This window comes from Thrips palmi, unplaced genomic scaffold, assembly GCF_012932325.1.
Source record: "Thrips palmi isolate BJ-2018 unplaced genomic scaffold, TpBJ-2018v1 HiC_scaffold_18, whole genome shotgun sequence".
Lineage (NCBI taxonomy): Eukaryota > Metazoa > Arthropoda > Insecta > Thysanoptera > Thripidae > Thrips > Thrips palmi.
In genome coordinates this window covers 17,431,885-17,455,514 of record NW_023144627.1, presented here as the reverse complement: position 1 = coordinate 17,455,514, position 23,630 = coordinate 17,431,885, and the positions used below count along the sequence as shown (strand labels likewise).

The window sequence follows — 23,630 nt, the reverse complement described above, 5'->3', positions numbered from 1 at the left end:
GCTGCTTGCCGCTCGCCGCTCCACGGGGGTGGCTCCACACCCGGGCTAGGAAGAGGGAAGAGGGAAGGGGGTTCATGTTGGCGGGGGTCAGTCGCAGCGCCGCCGCCAGTACCTCGTCGACTGCCGCCCGCTGCCGCCTCGGTGCGCCTCGCCTCTCGCCCCGCCACGCTCCGCCCTGCCAGAGGTCCTTGCCACTGCAGCCCGGCCAGCCCGGCCCTGCCCTGCTCAAAGCAAACAAGCCGGCCACGCTCCCCTCGCTCGTCGAGCTCCTCGACGTCGTGGTGGTCACCGCATCCGCCTTCCGTCGCAACACACCCGGCCGGCAGGGCCCGACGCCGCCCGCGTCCGAGACCCCCCGCCTCCAGGACCGGAACCGCCCGGTTCCCGCACGCCCAGGGGCCTTGCGCGGCCTGGGTGCTCTGAACACAGGAGTGTCCCTCGCCGATCAGTAAGAACGGGTGCCTTCGCAGAGGTGAGTCCAACATCCGTCTTGACTCGGAAAAACTTGGACCGCGATGCTCTGCCAGCGTAGCTGAAAAGGCTCAGAGAAATGACAACCGCGCGAAAAACAAACGCGCAGGTTAAGACCGGACTGTTGTTTGCGGAACATGATTCGCGTTCCCGGGGACGCTCGCCTCGCCTCGCCAGTTGCGTCATTCTGATTTTCAGGATGTGTCTTGGCTGTGGGGCACCGTCCCGGCCTGGGGCCCCGCCTGGGGCCCGGCCCATGGGGTGCTGTATTGACTCCCGAGAATGATGCAACACAAGAGCGCCCCGGGCACCCCTGCCCTTTCGGAATGCAGCTTTGCAGCGAGGGTGCAAGCCGAGGGGGAGGGGGGGAGGGGGTCGAAGTGGCGCGCGCCGACGTTGACAGTCGACAGGGATCGCTGCAGCACTTCGTTTTCCGGGCTTCGAAAAAGCGCGCGCCAATGGCATCGTTAATGAGAATGGCGCGCGTGACTTTCCGGACTTTCCCGGAGCAGACCCTTGTTATTGTTGATGTTGTTGTTATTGTTATTGTTGTCTCCGTGCCTTGCTTCGGGAAGGGGCGGGGGGTGGGGAGGAGGAAGGGAGGGGGCGGCGGCGGCGGTGCGGGGGCGTTGTGGCGGATCAATGAAAGCACGTGGTATACGTGGTGCAGGCTGTGCAGGCTGTGCCGCAGGCCGCGCCGAACTGCATCCTGCTTCCGGTCCTCCCTCGGGCCGGCACTGTAAACGGCACACTCACTCACACACGCACACACACACTCGCCGCCCGGGCCCTGGCATTTAGCGCCCGCTGAGCTCGGGATAGGCAGTCCCGCGGTGCTCGGGAGCATGCGGGTTGCCTACCCAGCGGGTGGCAGGCGGTGTGGCGTCCTCTCTGGGGTGGCCCACCCGGGAGCAGGCGGGTTGCCTTCATGAATTAATCGAAGGAGTCAAAGTGACGTCTCGGCGCGGAGGGGGTGCGCGCCGCCAGGTCGTGACGCCAAACTTGTGAAAATCGATCTTTAAATAGCGCTCCCGAATTTGAATAGCGAGACCAGCCGGGAGCCGAGAGGTGGTGTTACACTGACAACGCTCGTCAGCAAAGCGTCTCGTGGAAGGGTCCATCATCCATTCGGCTCTTCACCTTGGCACCGCCAAGGAGGCATCGGCCGAATTAGACTCGACTGAATTGCGTCTTGGCCACCGGGTGGGGCGCCGCGCCGGGCCGCGCCGGGCCGCGCCGCACGGCAGGGAGCGGTGCTGGCTGCTGTAGGCTGACTCCGAGAGTCGTTTTCGTCGCTCGGTCTCTGTCGCTCTCGCGGGGCAGCCCTTGCAGGCCCTTCCAGGTGGGAGGGAGACAGCACGACTCAGTCTGCTGGAGAGGAAAGGCCTCACCGGGCGGCGCGCTGGCCTTGGGAACGCGCGGGAAAATCAATACACGCCGACGGGGTGGGGGAGGGGGAGGGGCACAGCATCCCTGTATCCCTGGCCGGGCGGGCCGGGCCGGCCGGGCCTACCCCTGTCCAAGCGCACGCCCGGCACGTGCGCCTCGACGCCTCGTCTCGGCCCGTCCCGCGCCCGCGCCCTGCCAGTGTGCCTCCGCGTCTTGGCCTCCCCAGCAGTGTGCCAGACGGCCGGACGCCCAGGCGGGGACGAAAGATGAAATGAGATGGCGCGATAGTGACGCCACATTACGCAATGGCGAACCTGTTGCATGGCGGAGGGCGGGCTGCGGAATCAATGGAGGGAACGCAGCAGAAAATGGGCGTTCTGAAGAGTTATTTTTATTTTAATTTCGATTTCGATTTTGAACACGATAGTTGTGTCTAGCGGGACTATTTCGATCCAACGGAGCGCGGGGAGAGAGCAGGCCTCTTCTAAAGGGCATGGTTGAGGAAGGCGGGCTGGGGGTGTGGGTGTGGGGAGGGTAGGGGTGAAGGTTGAGGGAGGTAGTCGAGGTAGTACGAGGTGGAGGCTGCGGCTGCGAGTCCCAGCGTGGCCTTGGACCGCCCTGCCCGGCTTCCGAAGGGCGTGGCGTGGCGGGGCGGGGCGGGGCGGGGCGGGGCGGGGCGGGGCGGGGCGTGCGTAGCGGGGTGTAGCTCAGCGTGGCGTGGCAGGGTAGAGCAGGGCGCAGTAGGGTGTGACGGCGTGGCGTGGCAGGGCGCGGCGGCGTTCGGTAGTAGCGGCGCGGGCTCGCCGAGCAACAGGCGGGGCGAGGTCGCGGGAAGGACGGAGCGCTGCTTGGACTGCTTGGAGGCGGCGGGGATCCAGGCCCTAAGGCGCCCTAAGGGACCCACTAATTTGGACGCGAAGGCTGCCTTACGACATTTTCCGTACAGAAGTACGGAATTTGTTTTACAGTGCAGACGACGGCCAGGCACCGCCGCTAATCAGGGGAGCCTTTTCCGGACGAGCCACTTTATTTTGTCCCCCGACAGGCGGGCCGTGGAAACGTATTTGTCCAAGCCGGGCCTCTGCGTACTTCTAAAAAACAACAACATACGCAGGGTACACCATTAATTATGAAAAATGAATTAAGCCGAGAAGGAGCTTGTTAGCCGCGTAACAAGGTGACGGGGAGGCGAGACCCTCACTGTGAAACCCAACGAGGCAGCGGGCACGTGGAGGAATCCGGTTCGTCTCGCGGCCTCACGTGGGCTGGGGGTGAGAGACTGGAACGTGCTGCGACGACACGGGTAGTGGGGCGGAATGAATGGGGCGAGGTGAGAATACAGCACCAAGAGAAAGTGAGGGGGGGGGGGAGCAGAAGAAAGGGGTGGAGGGCGGGCAGGCAGTGTACCGCCGCAGGTACGGCCCGGCACAGGGGGCTGATTCCGAGGACGGCGTTCGTCGCACTGTCTCTCTCGCACCCGATGGGCGTTTCGGAGGAGCGCGAGACCAGGCGAGACAGACGACAACGACTCTCGGAATCAGTCTGCAGGGAAGCACAGGGTAGCACGGAGGTGACACAGCTTGTTCGCCCGTTCCAAAATAGGCCGTCTGTGCCCCCCTCTCTCTGCTTCCGTTTTCCCTGGTGCCCCGTTGACCCTGTTGCCCTTCTGACCCTGCCGCCCTTGCTTTCACCCTTGTCCTTGCCGAGCGCCCGAGGTCTCCCTTTACTGCCCCAGCACCCCTCTCTCTCTGCTGCCCCCCCCCCCCCCCCGTTCCTACCCGGCGCCGCGCTGACAGCTAACCCGGTCAAACTGTAAAACTTTGTTTTCAGTTTATGACAAAATAGGGGATGATATTTTCCTCCCAGGGGACGGTATTTGCATCACCTTCAAACGGTGACAATTTCATAACAAACTGATGACACTCTTATCAAAGCTCAATGAGCCTTCTTGACATCGTCACCGATTGGTGGTCTTGATTTTGTTTTTCCTTTGCCGCAGACTCGTTGTCTGCACCAGGCGAAATGGCGCAGCAGATGTACTATTGGGGTGAGGAAAAAGAGGCGGCGGACCCGGACCACACCTTCATCGAGTTCTCCGCCAAGGCACCACCGAGTCGTGAGTACACACTGTCAAACTTTCGAGAGAATGGAGTGCGGAAGCACGAAAAAAAAAAGTCCGGAACGTCCGGAACTTGTTCCATATAAACTCCTGTGAACGAAACGGAAGCTCAGGTTCCGTAGCTGGCAAGCATGGCCCAGGCAAATTGTTGACCAGACTTGTTCCGTACTTCTTTCTCTCAGGGCACCTGACCGGCTGTTTTGTTGTTATTGTTTCGAGTTGGTTGTTATTGTTGTTGGCCTTCTCCCGCAGGAGAGGTGACGGCGGCCGACAGCGGTGGCGCGTCGAGGCGCGTAGCCTGTCCTCCTGGAGGTCCTTCTGGGGGTCCTTCGGGGGCGTCCTCGCTGGCGGGGCAGTCCGCGTCGCACCAGGGGAACCAGGAGGGGCGCGTGGGCTGGGGCCACAAGCTGGACTTCCTGTTCTCCTGCATCTCCGTGTCCGTCGGCCTGGGCAACGTCTGGCGGTTCCCGTACCTCTGCTACAAGAACGGCGGCGGTGAGTAGAGCGCCGCGGTGGCCGTGGGGCGTGAGGCGCAGGGTTCGGCTATGAAGATTCCGAGTTCGAATCCCACCTCCCCTTGTTTTTTTTTCTGGTCCTTAGTGTACAATACTAATTGTAATGATGGCTGCCAGGTGCGTTCCTCGTGACCTACGCCATCGCCATGGTGTTCTGCGGCGTGCCGATCTTCTTCCAGGAGGTCGCCATCGGGCAGTACTTGGGCTCCGGCGGCATGACGCTCGTGGGACAGCTGTGCCCTATCCTGCAAGGTGAGGCCCGCGGCCCGCACCGTCAAACCACCACCACGGCCAGGCCAACAAACGGCTGCCATTGCCGTGATGGCGCGTGATGGCGACTGGTTACAAAGTGAAAATGAACTTTCTGCTCGCAGGCGTGGGCTACGCCACGATGACGCTGGTCTTCTTCCTCGACATCTACTACTGCATCATCATCGCCTGGACGCTCTTCTACCTCATCGCGTCCTTCGTCACGCTGCCGGACTTGCCGTGGAGCGGATGTGGTCCGTTTGCATTACCATCGCATGATTTGTGGAAAATATCTTTGTGGTCGTTGGTTCATGTTGAGAAACCCTTTTCTTTTGGCAGACAACGAGTGGAACACGGCGCACTGCTACGACCCGCGCGCCAACGGGTCCTTCCTGGGCGACAACAAGACGGACCGGCCGGCCAACAGGACGTCCCCCGTCGAGGAGTACTGGGAGTGAGTGTCACCACCCTCACATGGCACCACTGCCGCTTGGAATCCTCGGCGAAAACAACAACAACAGCAACACGATGACGATTTGTTTGTCCGCAGTCGGCGCGTGCTGCGCATCACGGGCGGCATCCACGACCTGGGCGGCATGCAGTGGGAGCTGTTCGCCTGCCTGGCCCTGGGCTGGGTGCTGGTCTACTTCATCATCTACAGGGGCCTGCACCAGAGCGGCAAGGTAGGCACACCGTCCAGCCGCAGTGCGCGGCCGAGCAACGGGACTCCGTCCACACTGACACCCTCGGCGGCCTTGGCCTTGGCGGTCCGCAGATCATCTGGTTCACGGCGCTGTTCCCGTACGCCATCCTGGCCGTGCTGCTGGTGCGCTCCGTGACGCTGGAGGGCGCGGGCGCGGGGCTGCTGTACTACGTGACGCCCCGGTGGGAGGCGCTGCTGGGCCCGGGGCCCTGGATCGACGGCGCCACGCAGATCTTCTTCGCGTACTCCATCGGCATGGGCGCGCTGCCCACGCTCGGCGCCTACAACGCCTACAACCACAACAGCTACAGGTGCGCGCCGCCACTGAGTCACAGAGTGTGCCAGTGGGCCAGAAGACTGGTGGAGGAGGCCAGAACTCTGGACGCGTTTTGAGCTCCAGAGTCGCTAAATGGGACTCGAACCGAAAGTGTGACCCCACCAATAGATTGCTCTTCGAACGAGGAATCCATTGGTGGGGTCACACGTTTGGTTCGAGTCCCGTTTGGTGACTCTGGAGCTCAAAACGCGTCTTTGGCCGCGATGTTCGAACCCCTTGCTCCTCAGGGACGCGCTCATCACGTGCGTGGTGAACACGCTGACGTCGCTCATCGCCGGCGTGGTGACGTTCAGCATCCTGGGCCACGTGGCCCTGGAGCAGGGCACCACCGTGGCCAACGTGGTGACCTCGGGGCCCGGGCTGGTGTTCCTCACGTACCCCGAGGTGGTGCTGCGGCTGCCCGGCGCCCCCGTCTGGTCCGCCGTCTTCTTCACCATGCTGGTGGTGCTGGGCATCGACAGCGAGTTCTGCATCGTGGAGGCCCTGGTGGCGGGGCTGGCCGACCAGTGGCCCGTCCTCAAGACGCACCGCAAGAAGTTCACCGCCGTGGTGTGCGGCCTCATGTTCCTGCTGGGCCTGCCCATGGTCACGCACGTCAGTATCCCCAATCTCCGGACTCAGCATAAAGCCCCAATCCCAGGACCTAAATAAAACGACATTTTTTTTTCGCAGGGTGGGGCGTACATCTTCCAGCTCATGGACTTCTACTCGGTGTCCGGCATGTCCCTGCTGTGGGTGTGCTTCTTCCAGACCATCGCCATCGGCTGGATCTTTGGCGCCAAAAACTTCAGCGCCTGCATCAAGTCCATGATGGGCGTGGAGGTGAACAAGTTCTGGTACGCCTGCTGGGTGGTCTTCGCGCCTGCCGTCATGGTGGTGAGTTGACAGCGACTGCTCTTCGAACTTAAGAGTGTGCATTGCGTCCTTCAGGTTGCGTGCCTCAACCTGAAGCATGTACAGTCTCGAGTTCGTAGCGTGCGCGCGATTCATGGGGTCCTTTCTGCATCTTGGCACATAACACAGAAAGTGTAAAAATAATTTAAAAAAACTGTCCGTGCTTGCTGCAGGCCATCTTCGTGTTCTACGTGGTGCAGTACGAGCCCCTGACCTACGGCAGCTCGTACCAGTACCCGCTGTGGGCACAGGGCCTTGGCATCGCCATCAGCTTCTCCTCCATGATCTGGATCCCCGCCTACGCCGTCTACTACATGATCAAGTCCAAAGGCACCTTCAAAGAGGTGAGCACGAAAACCCCAAAGTCGTCATGTGTTGTTGATGCAGATGAAAAAGCCTTGCTTTTGCGCAGCGCCTGCTCCGCGGACTCAAGCCGGACATCAAGTGCAAGGCCAAGATCCCCGCCGGCCAGAAGGGCCCCGTCATCCCCATGTCCGAGAGCTCGGCCGGGCTGCTCACCAAGAACAGCAGCTTCCTCAACCAATAACGCCAGCCACGCCAGCTGCGGCACGGGGGCCTGCACTGCGAAGCCAAGGAACCACCGGAGGAGGCGGCAGAGACTAACAACGTTCACTGTTGAAATTCCCGAAGAACATGTCGGGAGAAAAGTTGCCTTTCTTTCGGAAAGGATGTTTGAATGAGTATCCAGCAGGTATGGAACAAAAAAAACTGCATGAAGCCTCGGGAAATTCCCGAGGAAGCTTCAGAACTTCGGAACGCACTTTCGGGATTTTCCAATTATTTTTAACAGTGTTCCGAACGCCTCCCCGGCCCGGGACCGCAGCGCCACGGAGATCTCTTTAGTGTAGTTCGCTTCTTCTAGAGACACCGCCACCACCGGTACGGCTCTGTTTTGTAAATCGCTTGTACCGTAGTTACTTCTTTTTAGAACTCAGGTGCGTGCCCTTCGGAGGAGTCATATCTCACTTTTTGGGTGCGCGACTGTTAGAACTACTGTTTAATCGTTGGAAACTGTACTCGCGAGCCCAGTCTTTCCCAGTCTTCCAGATCTCCGTGGAACGCGGCAGAGGAATACCAAAGAGACTCGTTCCTACAAGTGACCCCACTAATATACTACCTGTGTGTTTCTCTGCGTCAATTGTATTCAGTTTCACTAGAATTCTGTTTCGCCCGATACGACTAGCCAACCACTTCGTTAGAGTTGTGTGTACTCACCATGTAGCTTACAAAAATAACAATAATAATAAAGAAATTCCTTCTGTAGCAGAATCTTTGTCATTTCGTGAATATATCACGCCTGTGGTATCGACAAACTGAGTGCTTTTGAAACTGGTTACGTGTGCATTGTTAAAGAAAATGTTCCTTTCAGTAGTTTTATCGGTGTGGTTGAAAAAGAAATGTATATCTGTAAATAGAAAAATTATATTAACAGACCAATTATAGAGTTTACCTAGTCGTAGGAATGTTGTGTTCTTCTTGGCCCCCAAATAACACGAAATGCTCACCGAGGCGTCATTTAATCTCAATAACGACTAATAACGACTGATTTTAGTCAATCAATACATTGTTTTGAGTTCATTTTGACTTTCTTTGGCTGCTCCGTGAGTGTTTCGTGTCCTTTGGGCCGCACCCTGTACAACGATGAGAAAATACTCAGACACATAGTCTGGAGATGGCCCTTGTTCGAATCCATTGTGGGCGAGGTTGTTTAAAGGTATGTAAGGCGATGAAACCGCAGGCCACTGCTTCAACACTTACAGGGCAAAACCCCAAAATGTATCAAAATTATATTCTACAATAAGAGTGAAAAATAAAAAGCTTAAAGCTATATTTAGTTGTGGCTGAATTCATGCCTACTGTCTGAGAAATCTTGAGCCGCTCCTAAGGCGAGTTTTCGCCTTGGCGGCGCGACGGTGTGTCTCGTGGTGACTGCGTGCCGTCGACGCTGCGCCAATGGCGTGCCTCTCTCTCTCGCCCGGCCTCTGGCGACAGCCAATCGCGAGCCGTCTCGCGAGGGGCTCGGCACACACCTGTCTCTCTCGCACCCGTTTGGGACGCCCCATGAGTGCGAGAGAGACAGAACGACAAACTGGAAAACGGGTGTCCACGCTCGGCGGTCCCAGTCGGAGCGACGCGGCGCTACATTTGGACGCCGTCCAGGACAGTCCAGGACGCTCCGACCCGGTAACAGACTCCGCTGACCTCACGGTCCAAGGAGGCCCGACCTGCGGACTGACAGTCGCTCTCGTCGCTCTGTCTCTCCCGCACACACATGGGACGCCTCATGAGTGCGAGAGAGACAGAGCGACGAAAGCGACTCTCGGAATGAGTCCGCTGGAAGGCAGTGGACCACGTCGTCGACGCGCGATAATGGAGTCGGGCCGTTGTTGTGATAGACAGTGCAGTGGAGCGCCACCGAGAAGAATGCGAGTGGAATGCGTCACCGAATGCACCCAGCGCCCCCTAGCGGGAACCTTTCGGTATCATCTGCGTCGTTCTCGACTGGAATGGGACAAAAACATTTTATTTCAAGAACAAACTCTTCGAGAAAGCAAAAATATTGATACACCTGGATCCGATGTCTGCTTCCCGAATGTAGCCATCGCACGACCGCCACTACAAAGCATTTATCCGTCTCTGTTGTTGATTCGATTTTCCCACCGGCAAATGTTTACACCTCGGCGCGGCTGCCCAGAGATTTCCCTGTCGGAATGCATTGGCTCGGCCGGGCCGCGTTTGTTTACGGCAAATCGGAGACTCCTGGAGCCTGGAGTCTGCTGGGGCCCGGACCGCCTGGACCGATGCCAGACAACAGTGGGGAGGCCACCGGGCGCCACGTGGCCGGACAGAAAAACAGCGGGGCTTGACGCCTGGCTTGACGCCTGGGTGGCTCGTGCTGCTCGCACCACTGGAAAACAGCCTAGGCGCCTCTAGAATGAAAAGATGAAGATTGCAACACACACAAATACACATGATTCTCGTGATTTTGTGCACCATTTTTAGACCCCAATTTTAGGGGGAGGCTTGACGAGCGCAACCAAACTTTTCCATAATCAAACCTAAACGGTTTTTGACTTCAACAAGGCCGAAACTACTGTTGAAAATTGGTGCAAGTACACTTCCTTGGCTAGCCTGACTCCCAGGCCACTTCTCGACAGCAGATCCCAGATATTGCCCAGAGGACAGGTTGAGGTTGGCGACCCTTTTTCACTGTGGTGCATCGTGGGAGTGTTTGCCTACTCAGGTGGCAACACTGACTAGAGCCACTCGGGTGCCGGGCCGGCCGGGCCCTCACTGTAAACGGCCCGTGTCGCTCCAATCGACCAATCGCAGCGCGGCTCCCGGACACACCTCTGCGGACTGAGAGTCGTTTTCGCCTCCCTGTCTCTCTCGCACCCACACGGGACGCCCCATGAGTGCGAGAGAGACAGAGAGAGACGACGAATGAGTCCACTGATGACGCCCCGAGGCCCCGCCGGACCCGCGGGGCCCACGGGACGGGACCCCCGAGCCGAGCCCCGCCGGGACACCTTATAAAAGCAAGTGTCTCCGGGCCGCGGCGCTAGTATCCCAACTGACTCGCGTGACAAAGTAGACGACCGCTCCAACATGGTGAGTTGGCTCAACCGAAAATAAAAACTATTTTCGTAAAACAGAGGATTTAGTAACTTTGTTGTTGTTGTTTTATTGTTGTTGTTGTTGTTGTTGTATGATGTTGTTATTGCGACGAATCGATCGATCACACTCGTATCGATACGAGTGTGCTTGCGTGTCCAAGCACACTCACATGGAAGCGTTTTAAGTACACCCCTATAGCTGTGTACTAAGCTCACATTAAATCTTGTAATGTGTCCAGAAAGGATATTATGTCACCCGCTTGTGCCTCTGTCCTATTGAAAACTGCAATTAAATGTCACATGTTTCTTTTCCTGCAGACCACATACACGGACAAGGGCCAAAAGGTAAGAACACCTCCACTAGGAACGAGTGAAAATTTCCGATTGAAAACTTCAACAGAATACGAAAATCGTGTGCTCTCTCGTTCAGCCCATCAGTGGGCGCTTCCTCAACTTCGACCACGTCAAGTTCTACGTGGGCAACGCCAAGCAGGCCGCCAGCTTCTACGTCACCCGCATGGGCTTCGAGCCGTTCGCGTACCGCGGCCTGGAGACGGGCTCCCGCAAGCACGCCTTCCACGCCGTGCGCCAGGACAAGGTGAGCCTACACTGTCAAATTTCCGTGGTCCAATTTTTGGCTCGTGCTTCTCCTAGAAAATTTGTACGAAAATTCCGGACGAAATTGTTCGATTTCGCGAACAAAATTTGTACGCGAAAATTTCGCTTTGCACAAGATTGTGCAAGGCCACACCCAGAAAAATGGTTTCAAGATTTTTAATTTTCTTGGTTTTTATAAGAAAAAAAGTCTTAGAACAAGAAAATTTTTCTGCATTGAAAAAAAAATTTTTCTTGAAGAAAAAAGAAACAAGAAAAGTTAATTTTTTCTAGATCCAAAAAGTCATGTTTTTGGGTGCACGTCCCACATTGCAGAATTACACTTTACTGTGCGAGAAAAAGAAACTCCAAATGAATCAAAGCTGCCCAGAAAAAGCTCGCTCGCGCAGAGCGCGCCGGCGGGATGGCGGGTAGGCAACCCAATGCACGCCCGGGCCACGTTCACTGACCCTGGCGGCGCTGCAGCCCGGCGGGCAGGCAACCCAAATGACAACGCGCTAACAGCGCATTGTTGCACCGGCCGGCCCGGCTCCGGCGGCTCCGTCCGACCGAACGAAGGACGTTTCCTATAAGTGGGTTCGAAGGGAAGGCTTGCCAGTTATTGTCTGTCGTTAAGGAAGGCCTTAAACGGCGGCATGGCCGTCTAGCTAAAAACCACACCATGATTTATTTCTCAGTTTGCTTTTAACGTGTTTGCAGATCGTGTTCGTGTTCGTGTCGTCGTACGAGCCCGGCGACTACGAGCTCGGCGAGCACCTCATCCAGCACGGGGACGCCGTCAAAGACGTGGCCTTCTCCGTCGAGGACCTCGACTTTATCATGCGGGTCAGTGCAAGCGGGCCAAGTGGGCCAGAAGACCGGTGGAGGCGGTCCAAATTCCGGACGCGTTTTGAGCGCCAGAGTCGCTTAATGGGACTCGAACCGAGCGTGTGACCCCACCAATGGATTGCTCTCCGCACGAGGAATCCATTGGTGGGGTCACACGATCGCGTCGAGCCCCATTTAGCGACTCTGGAGCTCGAAACGCGTCTAGAGTTTTTCGCCGCCTGCGGCGCACTTCTGGCCCACTGTGCGTCAGGGAAATATGGAAATAGCCCACCGGGCGAGTGATTGTGAGGTATCAGTGTCGCGGAAGGCAACTCGTCGCCCTAACCGTGTTCCATGTTCCACAGACCGCCAAGGAGCAGGGCGCCAAGATAGTGCGCGACGTCCACGAGGAGACAGACGACTTCGGCACCGTGCGACTGGCTACCGTGCAAACGGTAAGTCGACACGCGTCTGGAACTTTGGCCACCTCCACCGGTCTTCCGGCCCAGTGTGTGGTTGGCGACAAATTTTCGCTCGCTCTGCCTCTCGAGGCGGTTCAAACTTTTGTTTTCCAACACAATGATACGCTCCATCGGCGTGGCCTTCGAACTCACTATGTTGACTGTGGCTCCTTCGGCAGTATGGCGACACCACGCATACCTTCGTGGACCGCAGCAAGTACCGCGGCCTGTTCCTGCCCGGCTACACCAAGCCCCTGCTGGACGACAAGCTGTGCGGCGGCCTGTGAGTGAGCCAGCTCTGTTAACACACTGTAAAACACACTGTAAAAAAGCACTGATCGGAATTAGCCTGCAAGTTAGGGAGGGAGCCCCAAATGGCATACGATCATGTGTGGTCTAGCCCTTAATAGTAATGGTAATGGGAGGTAGGCACCACCCGCAGCCGCGGAGCACAGCTGTGTGACGGGGTGCCTACCCCGAACTTCGCAGGGGCTCCATCGTTCTGCTGAGCATTTTAAAAGAGGTTTTTCCATCTTATATTTATAGTGCAGCTGACTTTGCAACTTATCTTTGGAAACAGGCCTGCCGTGGGGCTCAACTTCATCGACCACGTGGTGGGCAACCAGCCCGACAAGGAGATGGAGTCCGCCGCCGCCTGGTACGAGCGGACCCTGCAGTTCCACCGGTACTGGTCCGTGGACGACACGCAGCTGCACACCGAGTTCTCCGCGCTCAGGTCCATCGTCATGACCAACTTCGAGGAGACCATCAAGGTGCACAGCTGTTCCATTTAAAAAAAAAGAAATTTCAGACGCCCACCACTGCTTAGCGAACCCAACAGTTTACTCAGCACGCGCCCACCGTGTACTCTGGAGTGTGCTAAATGAGCACATGCTCCTGCAAGCTGAAGAGAGTTTACTGACTATACTGTTGAGTTAGCTGAGTATTTTTTTTTCGAAACTGTACAAACGTACGCATCTGATCTGACCAAACGTGCTCTTGCCGTTTGTAGATGCCCATCAACGAGCCTGCCCCCGGCCTGAAGAAGAGCCAGATCCAGGAATACGTCGAGTACTACGGCGGCGCGGGCGTGCAGCACATCGCGCTCAACACCAAGGACATCGTCAAGGCGGTCAGTGCACTTTTTCATTTCTACATTTCCCCGACGCGCGGTGGATTTGCCAGAAGACCGGCGCAGGCGGCCAAACCTCGAGACGCGTTTTGAGCTCCAGAGTCGCTGAACAGGACTCGAACCGAACGAGTGACCCCCACCAATGGATTCCTCGTTCGAAGAGCAGTCCATTGGTGGGGTCACGCGTTCGGTTCGAGTCCCATTTAGCGCCTCTAGCGCTCAAAACGCGTCCGGGATTTCGACCGCCTCCATCGGCCCTCTGGCCCACTGCGCGTTCCCCTCTTGGTGTTCACGACGACCTTTGGCTGCAGATCCGGGCCCTTCGCGCGCGCGGCATGCACTTCTTGGAGGTGCCCAGCTCGTACTACGACATGCTGCGGGAGCGACTGGCCAAGAGCAAAGTCAAGATCCAGGAGGACCTCTCCGTCCTGGAGCAGCTCAACATCCTGGTGGACTACGACGACGACGGCTACCTCCTGCAGATCTTCACCAAGAACATGCAAGACAGGCCCACGCTCTTCCTCGAGGTCATCGAGCGCCACAATTTCAACGTGAGTCTTTCTCCCCCCCCCCTTTTCTCTCTCCTCCTCTATACTGGGCATGACTAGAGTGTCATCAACGGGTTGGATTACGTTCTTTGTAAGGCAAAATAGACTTGAAAATGACTACCAAAATTTTCACAATGCACTGCGCCTGAGGTTCTCGGAACTCATCCGAATTCACCTGCCCCCTTGTGATACTCGATGTAGTCATAAGTGCGGAGTGAAGTCTTTCTCGTTCGGAAACGTCCGTTTTCTCACCGATGTGTGTCAGACCAGCATCCGGTGTGGGAAGCATGAATGAATGTATACAACCCAAGTTGCGTTTGTTCCAGGGATTCGGCGTCGGCAACTTCAAAGCCCTCTTCGAGGCGATCGAACTCGAACAGGATAAACGTGGAAACTTGTAGCGCGTTCAGAGTCTTGTACCTCTTCTATGTGCCATTTTGTGTGTGCGTCTTAGTCCATTTGTAAATACTGTCATGTAATTAGAAAATAAAGTCGTTTTTGTAAGATAGTTAATCCTTGTTGTATTCATTTTCCATCGTATTCACAAAAAAATCTAGACTAGCCAGCCGGTGTCTCACCACACGAGCATTCTGACACATTCATAGTTAAAATTTCTCTTTCTATTTTTGCGTCTGGCTTTTGTACACACAGATTATCATCTGCTTAAAAACGCTGGTTTTGAACACCTTCAATTTTTTTTCAAAATTTTGATCGTGGGTTGTCTGACATGGGAGAAACAAAACGGGAAGTGGAAACAGGAGGGAGGGGGGAGGGGGGGGGAGGGGGGCCAGGGACATGGCGGGGGCCCTGGGAGGAGGAGCCAACAGGTGGCGCACGCGGCCACGGCCAAGGGCAGGGTCGGCCGCGGAGAAAGATACAAACATACCGACAGACAGGCAGACAGGCAGACAGACTGGCAGGCAGACAGACAGGCAGACTGACATAACAGCAGGAGAGGTGCGAAAGATGAGTGCGGTGTGCCCATTCCATTCTGACCGTCAGGCTTTCAATGCGCGGTGCGCGTGCGCCGTCCGAACGGACCGAACGGAACGCCATGCCGACGCCATGCCGACGCCAGGCCGCACTCAGGGACTCGGAGAGGCCGGAGCGTGATTGCCGCGCACCACACCGTAAAGGACGACTGGGTCTGCCAACGACACGCCGTCCTGCCGTCCGGGGAAGGGACGGCCGCCGAGAAGGATTCGGAAGGAAGCGGTTGCAAAGAAACAAAAACAAAAATGTTTTTGAAACGCGTGACAAGGCGCCACACCTTCCCTGCCCTAATTAGAACAGTGGAGTGGTCAAATGACGTAACGGTGCGCCCCATAAAAGATAGGGCGCCCTGTCCGACGGCGGGGACCTGAGAGTGTCCTGGCGCCGCCGATCGTCGGAAAACTACCGTCGTCGCCTCTGGCCCTGCTTCCCTGGATGCCGCATGCACTGTCACAAAACAAAACAAATTTTTTACACTCCCTTTGAGTCAGATGCAGGGTTCATTTAACTGTTTTGCCTATCGATTCACCGCATTTTTTTCTGACAGTGTGTCCATTTTGTTTACTCGCGACGATGCATGCGCGGCTTCGGCCTTTCGCCGCTAATTTATGCATCCTCTGCGTGCTGTTCCACGAGCCGGTCCGCGGCACGGTCCGCGGCACGGTCCATGACACGGTCCGCGCGGTGTATTTCCGTTCTAACGCCGATTGGTACTTCGGGGAGCGTCTATTAAGGCGGTTATTATGGATGACCTCTCGGCTTGCAGCGTGTGAGTGAGTGCCCGCGCCTTGCGTGAGTGCGACCGAGACGGCGATAGAGAGAGGTTGGTCTAATTTTACACGCAGGCCCGCTCTGCCCCTGCACGTGGGCTTCCTGGAGGTAAGTAAGATCGGAGCGGGAACACAGAGAGAGAGAGAGAGAGAGAGAGAGAGAGAGAGAGAGAGAGAGAGAGAGAGAGAGAGAGAGAGAGAGAGAGAGAGAGAGAGAGAGAGAGAGAGGAGAGAGAGAGAGAGAGAGAGAGAGAGAGAGAGAGAGAGAGGAGCCGCAAAGGTGAAGGCAGCACGAGGTAGCCGTGAAGCGGCCAAGCCAGGCAAAGAGTCCACGTGTGTGCAGCCAGTGCGATTACCTACACCGAAAAAAAAACAGCGAAAGTAAACGAATTTTGGAGCGCGCTGGCTGGAGCGCGCTGAGGCCATCTGTGGCGGAGTTGGCCGGGACGGTTCTGGAGCGCCTCGCGACTACCGGCGGCAGGACCGGCAGGAGCACTGCAGGTTATACAGTGCCGGATGCGCGGCGGGCATTGCCGGAGCGTTGCCGGAGACGACATAACCACCCGCACTGTCAAGCAAGTTCGTGAGTTTTTTGCATAATGCAGTTGGCCAACGCCCAACGTTAATTTAAAGTTATTACACTCCTGTAAATTTGAGAAATTTCAAGATTTTGGACCAAGTTTTTACACTTTACTTATAAATTTCGAATATTAGTTTAATTTTTACAATCCTCCAATCCTGTAAATTTTGTGAAGTTTGAATGTTTGTGCGTTACCATCTTTCACACTCCAGAAATTGCAACAATTTCGAATGACTCAGATGACTCAACCGGATACAAACAAATATATATTTTTAGCAATTCCCTGGTAAGACTGAAACGTAGTTGTACGTTTCATTCAAGTGTATAGCTACGCTCGAAGACTGACGCCCTTCTTGAAGAGGGCAACTGCACTTCGAGGTGATCCCCCGATCCATTTAGATAGGGAGAAAGGAGCGTATAAGCTTATACACGCTTCATGAAGATAGGCACCATGTCCCGCCTTTACCAGTGTCTTCCTTCTTGCTGACCGCCGCCACGATTCAGACAGTGTGTTTTTTCGCGGCGTGACCTGCCCTGACCGCGTGCCGCTCGGCGTGCCGCGTGCCAGTCCGGTGCAGTGTGTGGCCGTGGCCGGCAGTGCCCCTTCCACACGTGTCCCGCCCCGCCCCGCCCCGCCCCGCCCCGCCGCGGCGCACCGCCCCTCCAAGGAAGAGAGGCGCGTCCTGAGGGAGACGGGCCGGACTCCCGGAGCCCATCCGCCAGTCCGTCACCAGGCTGCAAGCGCTGCGAGCAAGCCAGGCTGCGTGGTCGCGCCGTGCCACCGCCAGCCAGGCCAGCCGCGCCGCCGCCGAGGCCGCCGACGGGCCGCCGACGACGAGCCGACGACAACGGCCTGACGACAGGCCGACGACGACAGTCTGACGACAGTCTGACGACAGTTCGTCGACGACAGGCCGACGGCGAGAGGCCGGCGACAGGTCGCCGACAGTCCACGTCGCCGACAAACGGACGACCGGCCGCCGCCGACAAGCTCTGACGGGCCGCGCCGACGACGGGACGCCAGGCGGCGCGTCTTTGAGGCGTCCGTCCGACTTGGACTTCCCTTGGACTTCCCTGCGCGGTCCGAAGACAGTCGCCGAGCCGAGTGCATCCGCTTCCGGCACCGCCGTACGTAAGACCGTCTTGCTTCCAGCGCGCTCTGCATTCTCCGTTGTTGTTGTTGTTGTTGTTGTTGTTGTTTCACCTGCATAGTCGTTGTGTTTTGTTTCTCATTTGGAAGACAAGTTGCTTGTACCTCCTGGATCTCTGGAAGGAGGCCTGGACTGACCAGCACTCGTCATGCCGGTTCCATTGTACTTTGAACAACAATTGTTGTACTTTGAAAGTACAATAAATTCCTGATAAAAAAATTTGCCAGGAATGTGTGTACTTGTGTTGTGGCCTTTTTCTTGCTGTGCCTGAAAGGCGCTGTGACACATCTTTGTTTTCCCTGGGCGGTGCCTGTCGCTTAGTGGACGTGGAGTCTTCTACCGGGAACGAAGTACCCCAAATGCGACGCGCAGGTGCGCACTGTTCGCTACCGGTTATTGTGCGCGCTAGCCCGTGTTTGCTTCGGTGTGTGCTCAGTGGGCAACAACTTTGTAGGCGAAGTAAAGGTGTGCGTACCGCGTGGCGGGTACACAGCAAGGGGAAATCACTGTGAAACAGACTCACTTAGTTGTTAGTGAACAGATTATTTGGCACTACGTCAATTGCGTTTTTTGTCTCTCTTTTTTGGGCAAACCGCGCGTTTAAGTCCCTTGGTCCCGAGAGTGGCTGGGTCCTGGGCGAGACCGCCGCTCTGCCGGCTTTAAGTGCCCAGAGGTCGAATGGACAGCCACAAAGTGTGCTTCGGTGTGTGAATGGAGAGAGAGAGAGAGAGAGAGAGAGAGAGAGAGAGAGAGAGAGAGAGAGAGAGAGAGACCCATCGCGATTACGGGTCCCGAATCTCCGCCAATCTGGAAAGCCGCGAAAATTGCTTGGCAGACAATCTAAGCGCCTCGCGGGGCCATCGCACCGTGCGCCACGCCGCGTGGAACCGTTCAAGTGCCGCACCAAGTTTAAACAACAACATTAAACAACATCAATAAAATGAAAATAAAATTAGGATCTGTTTGAACAGTTACAAAGTCTGTTCATTGCGAGGAAAAAGTGCAGAAAAAGTACGAAATATGTCTGGTCAATAATTTGCCTGGACCGTCCGTACCTGTCCTACTACGGAACTTCTCTACTATTTTTCCGTACCCGATTAGATGGAGTTCTTATGGGACAAGGACGGGCGTTCCGTCCTTTTTTTCCGTACTTCCGTACTATATTCGTCAGTACATTTTCCGTACGGAATTTTTTACAGTGTTGTCATGAGCTAAGACTGCATTTGTTGCGAGTTTGTTGTGTCGGTTCAAGTGAGGGAAGAAAAGGAAGCTCATTTTCTATGAGTACGCCTATCTACGGGAGATCCTGAGTAAAAAGCAACACTCCTCTTGATGATTACTTTTCGGTAGCCGGCCTAGCCGGGGAGGCGTGGACGGCGGGACGGACCTTCGCAGTGCTTCGCAGTGCTTCGCAGTGCTTCGCAGGGACCCAGGGCTGGCGCAGGCTGGCGCAGGCTGCCGCGGCTAGCCGGCCATTAGCACGTCCAGAGGGCCAAGACTCCGTGAGCAGGACAAGGATACGCGCGGCATGGCCGAGCCAGCCTCGCGCCTCGCTACGCCGCCGAAAGTGAATTTATGATAACTCGGAGATTGTTCCGCCGGGGATTATCTCGTTGGGGGTAATTGCAAAGTCCGGCACTTTTGTTGCGTTTTCTGCACTGTCTTTTGTTGTAGCGGGAACTTTGTCTTGGCGCATAACGAACGAACGAACGAATGAATGAATGAATGAATGAATGAATGAATGAATGAATGAATGAATGAATGAATGAATGAATGAATGAATGAATGAATGAATGAATGAATGAATGAATGAATGAACGAATGAATGAAGGAACGAATGTTTCGGAGTACGATTGAATTTGGACAACCTTTCCCAATTTTTAATTCGAAAATCTCTCTTTCTGTTGTCTGCTTATCGTAATCCATGTGGTCGCTTGTCACGAATGCCTGCCGCCGCGCTGCCGTGCTACACGCTTCCTTCCTGCCCGCAGTTCGGCGCGGCGACCGCAGCGAGGCGCCATGATTTCGGTCTCCATGGCGACGGCCGCGCTGCTGCTGCTGTCCATGTGTGAGTAATTGCAGTGGTCATTCCCGACGCTGCTACAACGCAACGTACAAGATTGTTTGAAAAAAATAAACACAAAAGTAATCAACTGAATTTTTCTTTTGGTGTCCAAACCTATTTTAGTGTTTGTTTTTTTTCAAGCAATCTGGGATTTTTTTTGTGCGTCCGGTGCCTAAAAAATATTAAATGGGTTCGTTCGCGTTTTGGGACTGATTTCTTTCTGCAGTCACCACTAAAAATATGACAAACAAAACAAAACAAAACAACAGTCCAGCGGGGCGGGGTCGACGGCCGCCCCCTTCCGAAGTATGAATGGAACCCGAAGTCGTGCCGCCGCGGACTTCCGAGAGGGAATGCCAACTTCCTCGGAGGCGCGTCTGTCTGTCTGTCTGTCTGTCTGTCTGTCTGTCTGTCTGTCTGTCTGCCTGTCTGTCTGTCTGGTCTGTCTGGTCTGTCTGGTCTGTCTGTCTGTCTGTCTGTCTGTCTGTCTGGCGGGCTGGCGCGTGCGCGCGCGTTTCGGGAGTTTCCATGCCGCCCCCTCCTCCGCTCCGAGTGCGGGCGCGCGGCCGTGGCGCCGGGCCCGTGACACTGTGACGCGCCCCGCGACATTGCGCCTCGCTTCGGCGTATAGTTTAACACACCGGCGGCCCGGAAACCCAAGCCCGGTAGTCGCGCAGTCTACCCTGAAAAAAAAATTAGTTTCAAATCTGTAACGTCACCCTAACGCTGTTTTTTGGAATCAATGAAAACTGACTGATTTATTGGAACATCTTCAGTGGCAATGCAAACTTTCGACAGTGAGTCAATTCAATTGTCATTTAGATGCACATTGACCTTTCTTCGATGACGACACGTGGGGCGGTCGGTAACTGCCCAAACAAGTAGGCCTGTTCTTTCTACCCGAGAACCGACGCCCGCTCCTCCACCGTAACACAACGCACGTCAGAGACAGCGCATGCGCGTCACCGGCGGTGACATTTCCGAGTAAAAGTGCGGCGGCCTTGAAGGGCCCCCGCCTGGACTTTCACACGGACTTCGCAAATTGCGAACTGAAATCCGCTCATTTGCCTCCAATCTCCGCAAAGTGGCGGCGCCCCGTTACCACTACACTGTCTCTCGTTACGCGTGGAGTGTCAGCGAGGCGGTGACGTCACGCGTGAGGTCGCGGCCTGTCTCGCAGCGGGATGGCCGATTTGATTTTACAGTGTGAAATTTACAGTGTTACTCCAGAGCGTTATGCCATTTCTCGAGTCAATGACTGGACCTGCTCACCGGAGATGAGAAAAGTGGTCCACTCATGATTTGCTCTCCAAACGAGGAATCCATTGGTGGCACGTTCGGTTCGAGTCCTGTTTCGCGACTCTGGAAGTCAAAACGCGTCTAGAGTTTTGGCCGCCTGCGGGTCCTCTCCCTCATCTCTGCTGTATGATGTCCCCGCAGTTGGCGCGTCGGCGGGCGCGGGCGCCGGCTCGCTGGCCTGGTCGTCCGGCCTGCTCAACTCCCTGTACAGCCCCGTGCTGGACCCCGGCGGCAGCCTGGGCGGCAACCTGGCCGTGCCCCGAAGCTCCCTCAGCCCGCCGCCGCTGTCCGCCAGCTTCTCGCCCAGCTTCTCCTTCACGTCACCGCCGCTGCCGGGCGGCTTCGCGTCCAGGTCGTCCTCCTTCGCGACGTCGGCGGGCTCGGACGCACCGGTCTTCGCGTCCAGGTCGTCGTCCTTCGCTACGTCGGCGGGCTCGGACGCACCGGGCTTCGCCGCCAGCGGCACGTCATCGCCGAGCTTCTCCGGCTTCGCGACGGGCTTTACCTCGCCGGGGTACAGCCTCCGGACGGAGCCGTCGGCCCTCTACACGGGCGGCTTCTCGTCGCCGGGCTCCAGGACCAAGGCGCTGAGGACGCCGTCGGCGGCGCTGGGCATCAGCACCTCGCACGTGGCCGCCATCGCCGAGAACGCGGGCAGGTTCTTCGCCAGGACCTTCCGGGCCTTCAGTGGCAACCCCGCCGAGACCGTCAAGTTCGACCTGTTCACCAGGTATGGCGACACTGCAGTGGTAATTTTGCTCGCGACGCCAGAGGCGTTCCCTTGTATCAATATTGGACCATTGGACCAAAAGTGGAGCGGCACTAAAGTGGCAAGCGAACATACCAATCGAAGTGGACGTTACTGCCCGAGTCTGGACGGAAGCTGATGCTCGCTCTGGTGTCGCAGGCAGCAGGCCAACACGCCTGTCCGCGTGTACGCCCGCAAGAAGAACACCCTGGAGCAGACCTCCTTCGACCCCAGCAAGCCCACCAAGATCATCATCCACGGCTTCCTGTCGCACCAAGGGCCCTCCTCCGGGGGTGACGTCCTCAAAAACGGTAAGGTGGGCTTCAGTTTGGACGCCCCGGATTCACTAGGAGACCGGTGGAGGTGGCCAAAATTCTAGGCGCGTTTTGAGCTCCAGAGTAGCTTAACAGGACTCGAGGAACGCGGAATCCACTGGTAGGGTCACACTTTCGGTTCGAGTCCCATTTAGCGACTCTGGAGCTCAAAACGCGTCTAGAATTTTGTCCGCCTCCAGCGGTCTTCTGGCCCACTGCGGCCAGATCGCTAACCGCTTCGCCGCTTCGGCCCGCAGCCTTCCTGGCGGTGCAGGACTGCAACGTCATCACGGTGGACTGGTCCGGCGCTGACCCGCGCGAGTACAGCTCGGCGGTGAAGCTGGCGGTGCCGCGCGTGGCCAACGAGGTGGCCGAGCTGATCCGCATGATCCACGGGCTCGGCGGCGACCTCAACGACGTGCACGTGCTGGGCCACAGCCTGGGCGCGCAGATGGCGGGCATGGCGGCCAGCCTGACGCTGGGGCCGGCCGGCGCGGGCCGCGTCACGGGGCTGGACCCCGCCGGGCCGCTGTTCGAGGGCAGGGACCCGTCGCAGCGCCTCGACCCCACCGACGCCGCCTTCGTGGACGTGGTGCACACCGACGGCGGCCAGCTGGGCTACTCCGCGCCGCTCGGCCACGCCGACTTCTTCCCTGACAGCGGCAAGCACCCGCAGCCCGGCTGCGGCAAGGACGTCGTCGGTAAGCTTCAAAACCTTTCTTCACCAGTGCACAGAGGGCCAGAAGACCCGTGTAGGAGGCCAAAATTAAAGACGCGTTTTGAGCCCCAGAGTCGCTTAACAGGACTCGAACCGAACGTGTGACCCCACAAATGAATTCCTGCTGCAGGTCTGTGCTCGCACTGCCTGGTGTACGACCTGATGATCGACGCCATCCTCCGCCCTGGCTCCGACGTGTACCGGAGCTGCTCGTCGTGGCAGAGCTACAAGAACGGCGAGTGCGGCCAAGGGGACAACGCCGTCATGGGCATCTACACGGATCCAAGGTACACTGTCAAAACCGAATTTGAATAAAAAAAAAAAAAAAGCTTTGATGGAAGAGAATGGAGGCACACAAGCAAGTGGTGGACTAACACTTAAATTTTGTGTGCACATGAATGTCCTGGAATGGTCAAGACTGGTTTTGACACACATTTCACCTTTCTTGCAAGATTTTACCGTGCTCACATGGCTGAATACATTCAGCCATATGAACACACGGAATGTGCCCGGATAGGGTCTCCATGATGTTGTGCACGGAACGTGGCAAGTGGTTCAAGGGAAAATGTAATTTGCAGCTTTAGAAACGAATTGAAATGCCGCAGGTCGCGCGGGTCGTACTTCTTGGCCACCAACCGGTCGGTGCGGCCGGAGCTCCGCACGGCCGGCGACAAGGACCTGGTGGGCATCTTCACGCTCAGGAACAACCCCCAGAAGCTGGACGGCGTGATGCTGCTCCACTGTTAGGACGATCTCGGCCCGACCGGAAGTGTGTCAATCACCGCCACTTTGTGTTTGACGTTGATGCGAATTAGAGCGGCGAGGTCGCACTTCTGGTGGGTCAAAAGTGCGTTGATGGCTCGTGCTCTGTCTGACTCGTGTGCAGAAAAAAAAGCGTGTGCGGCTGGCTGGATCAACCGTCACTCATTACCCACGCCGTCAGAGCGCAGCGCATCTAGCATAAACTGTACGGCTGTGAACATGGCTGACCTAGCCAGAAGATTGTGTATAGATAGATTAATAAAGCTTACTTTTACGCACGATGATTCTCCCCTTGCTATCTTCATGCATCTCGCTCGCCAACCAAGTGGGTAAAAGATCATAAAAAATCACG

General features: G+C 56.6%; 3 protein-coding genes across 3 annotated transcripts; all 3 read left to right on the top strand.

The window, feature by feature from the left end:
* Positions 1–140: 140 nt before the first annotated feature.
* Positions 141–8,526, top strand: LOC117645097 (sodium- and chloride-dependent GABA transporter 2-like). Its single transcript, XM_034385014.1, has 12 exons — positions 141–472; positions 3,860–3,976; positions 4,232–4,474; positions 4,612–4,746; positions 4,869–4,997; positions 5,083–5,197; positions 5,294–5,426; positions 5,519–5,757; positions 6,011–6,377; positions 6,456–6,659; positions 6,851–7,021; positions 7,090–8,526. The coding sequence occupies exons 2-12, from the start codon at positions 3,883–3,885 to the stop codon at positions 7,222–7,224; spliced, it is 1,965 nt and encodes a 654-aa protein (XP_034240905.1). The 5' UTR covers positions 141–472; positions 3,860–3,882; the 3' UTR covers positions 7,225–8,526.
* Positions 8,527–10,206: 1,680 nt separating this feature from the next.
* On the top strand, positions 10,207–14,391 carry LOC117645171 (4-hydroxyphenylpyruvate dioxygenase). Its single transcript, XM_034385157.1, has 10 exons — positions 10,207–10,310; positions 10,634–10,660; positions 10,746–10,913; positions 11,630–11,755; positions 12,103–12,192; positions 12,378–12,481; positions 12,779–12,971; positions 13,211–13,330; positions 13,642–13,881; positions 14,205–14,391. The coding sequence occupies exons 1-10, from the start codon at positions 10,308–10,310 to the stop codon at positions 14,277–14,279; spliced, it is 1,146 nt and encodes a 381-aa protein (XP_034241048.1). The 5' UTR covers positions 10,207–10,307; the 3' UTR covers positions 14,280–14,391.
* A 2,688-nt stretch (positions 14,392–17,079) lies between these two features.
* On the top strand, positions 17,080–23,562 carry LOC117645196 (pancreatic triacylglycerol lipase-like). Its single transcript, XM_034385216.1, has 6 exons — positions 17,080–19,440; positions 20,878–21,466; positions 21,644–21,795; positions 22,056–22,499; positions 22,647–22,803; positions 23,122–23,562. Exons 1-6 carry the CDS (start codon positions 19,392–19,394, stop codon positions 23,261–23,263), a joined length of 1,533 nt encoding a protein of 510 aa, XP_034241107.1. The 5' UTR covers positions 17,080–19,391; the 3' UTR covers positions 23,264–23,562.
* The last annotated feature ends 68 nt before the right edge of the window (positions 23,563–23,630 follow it).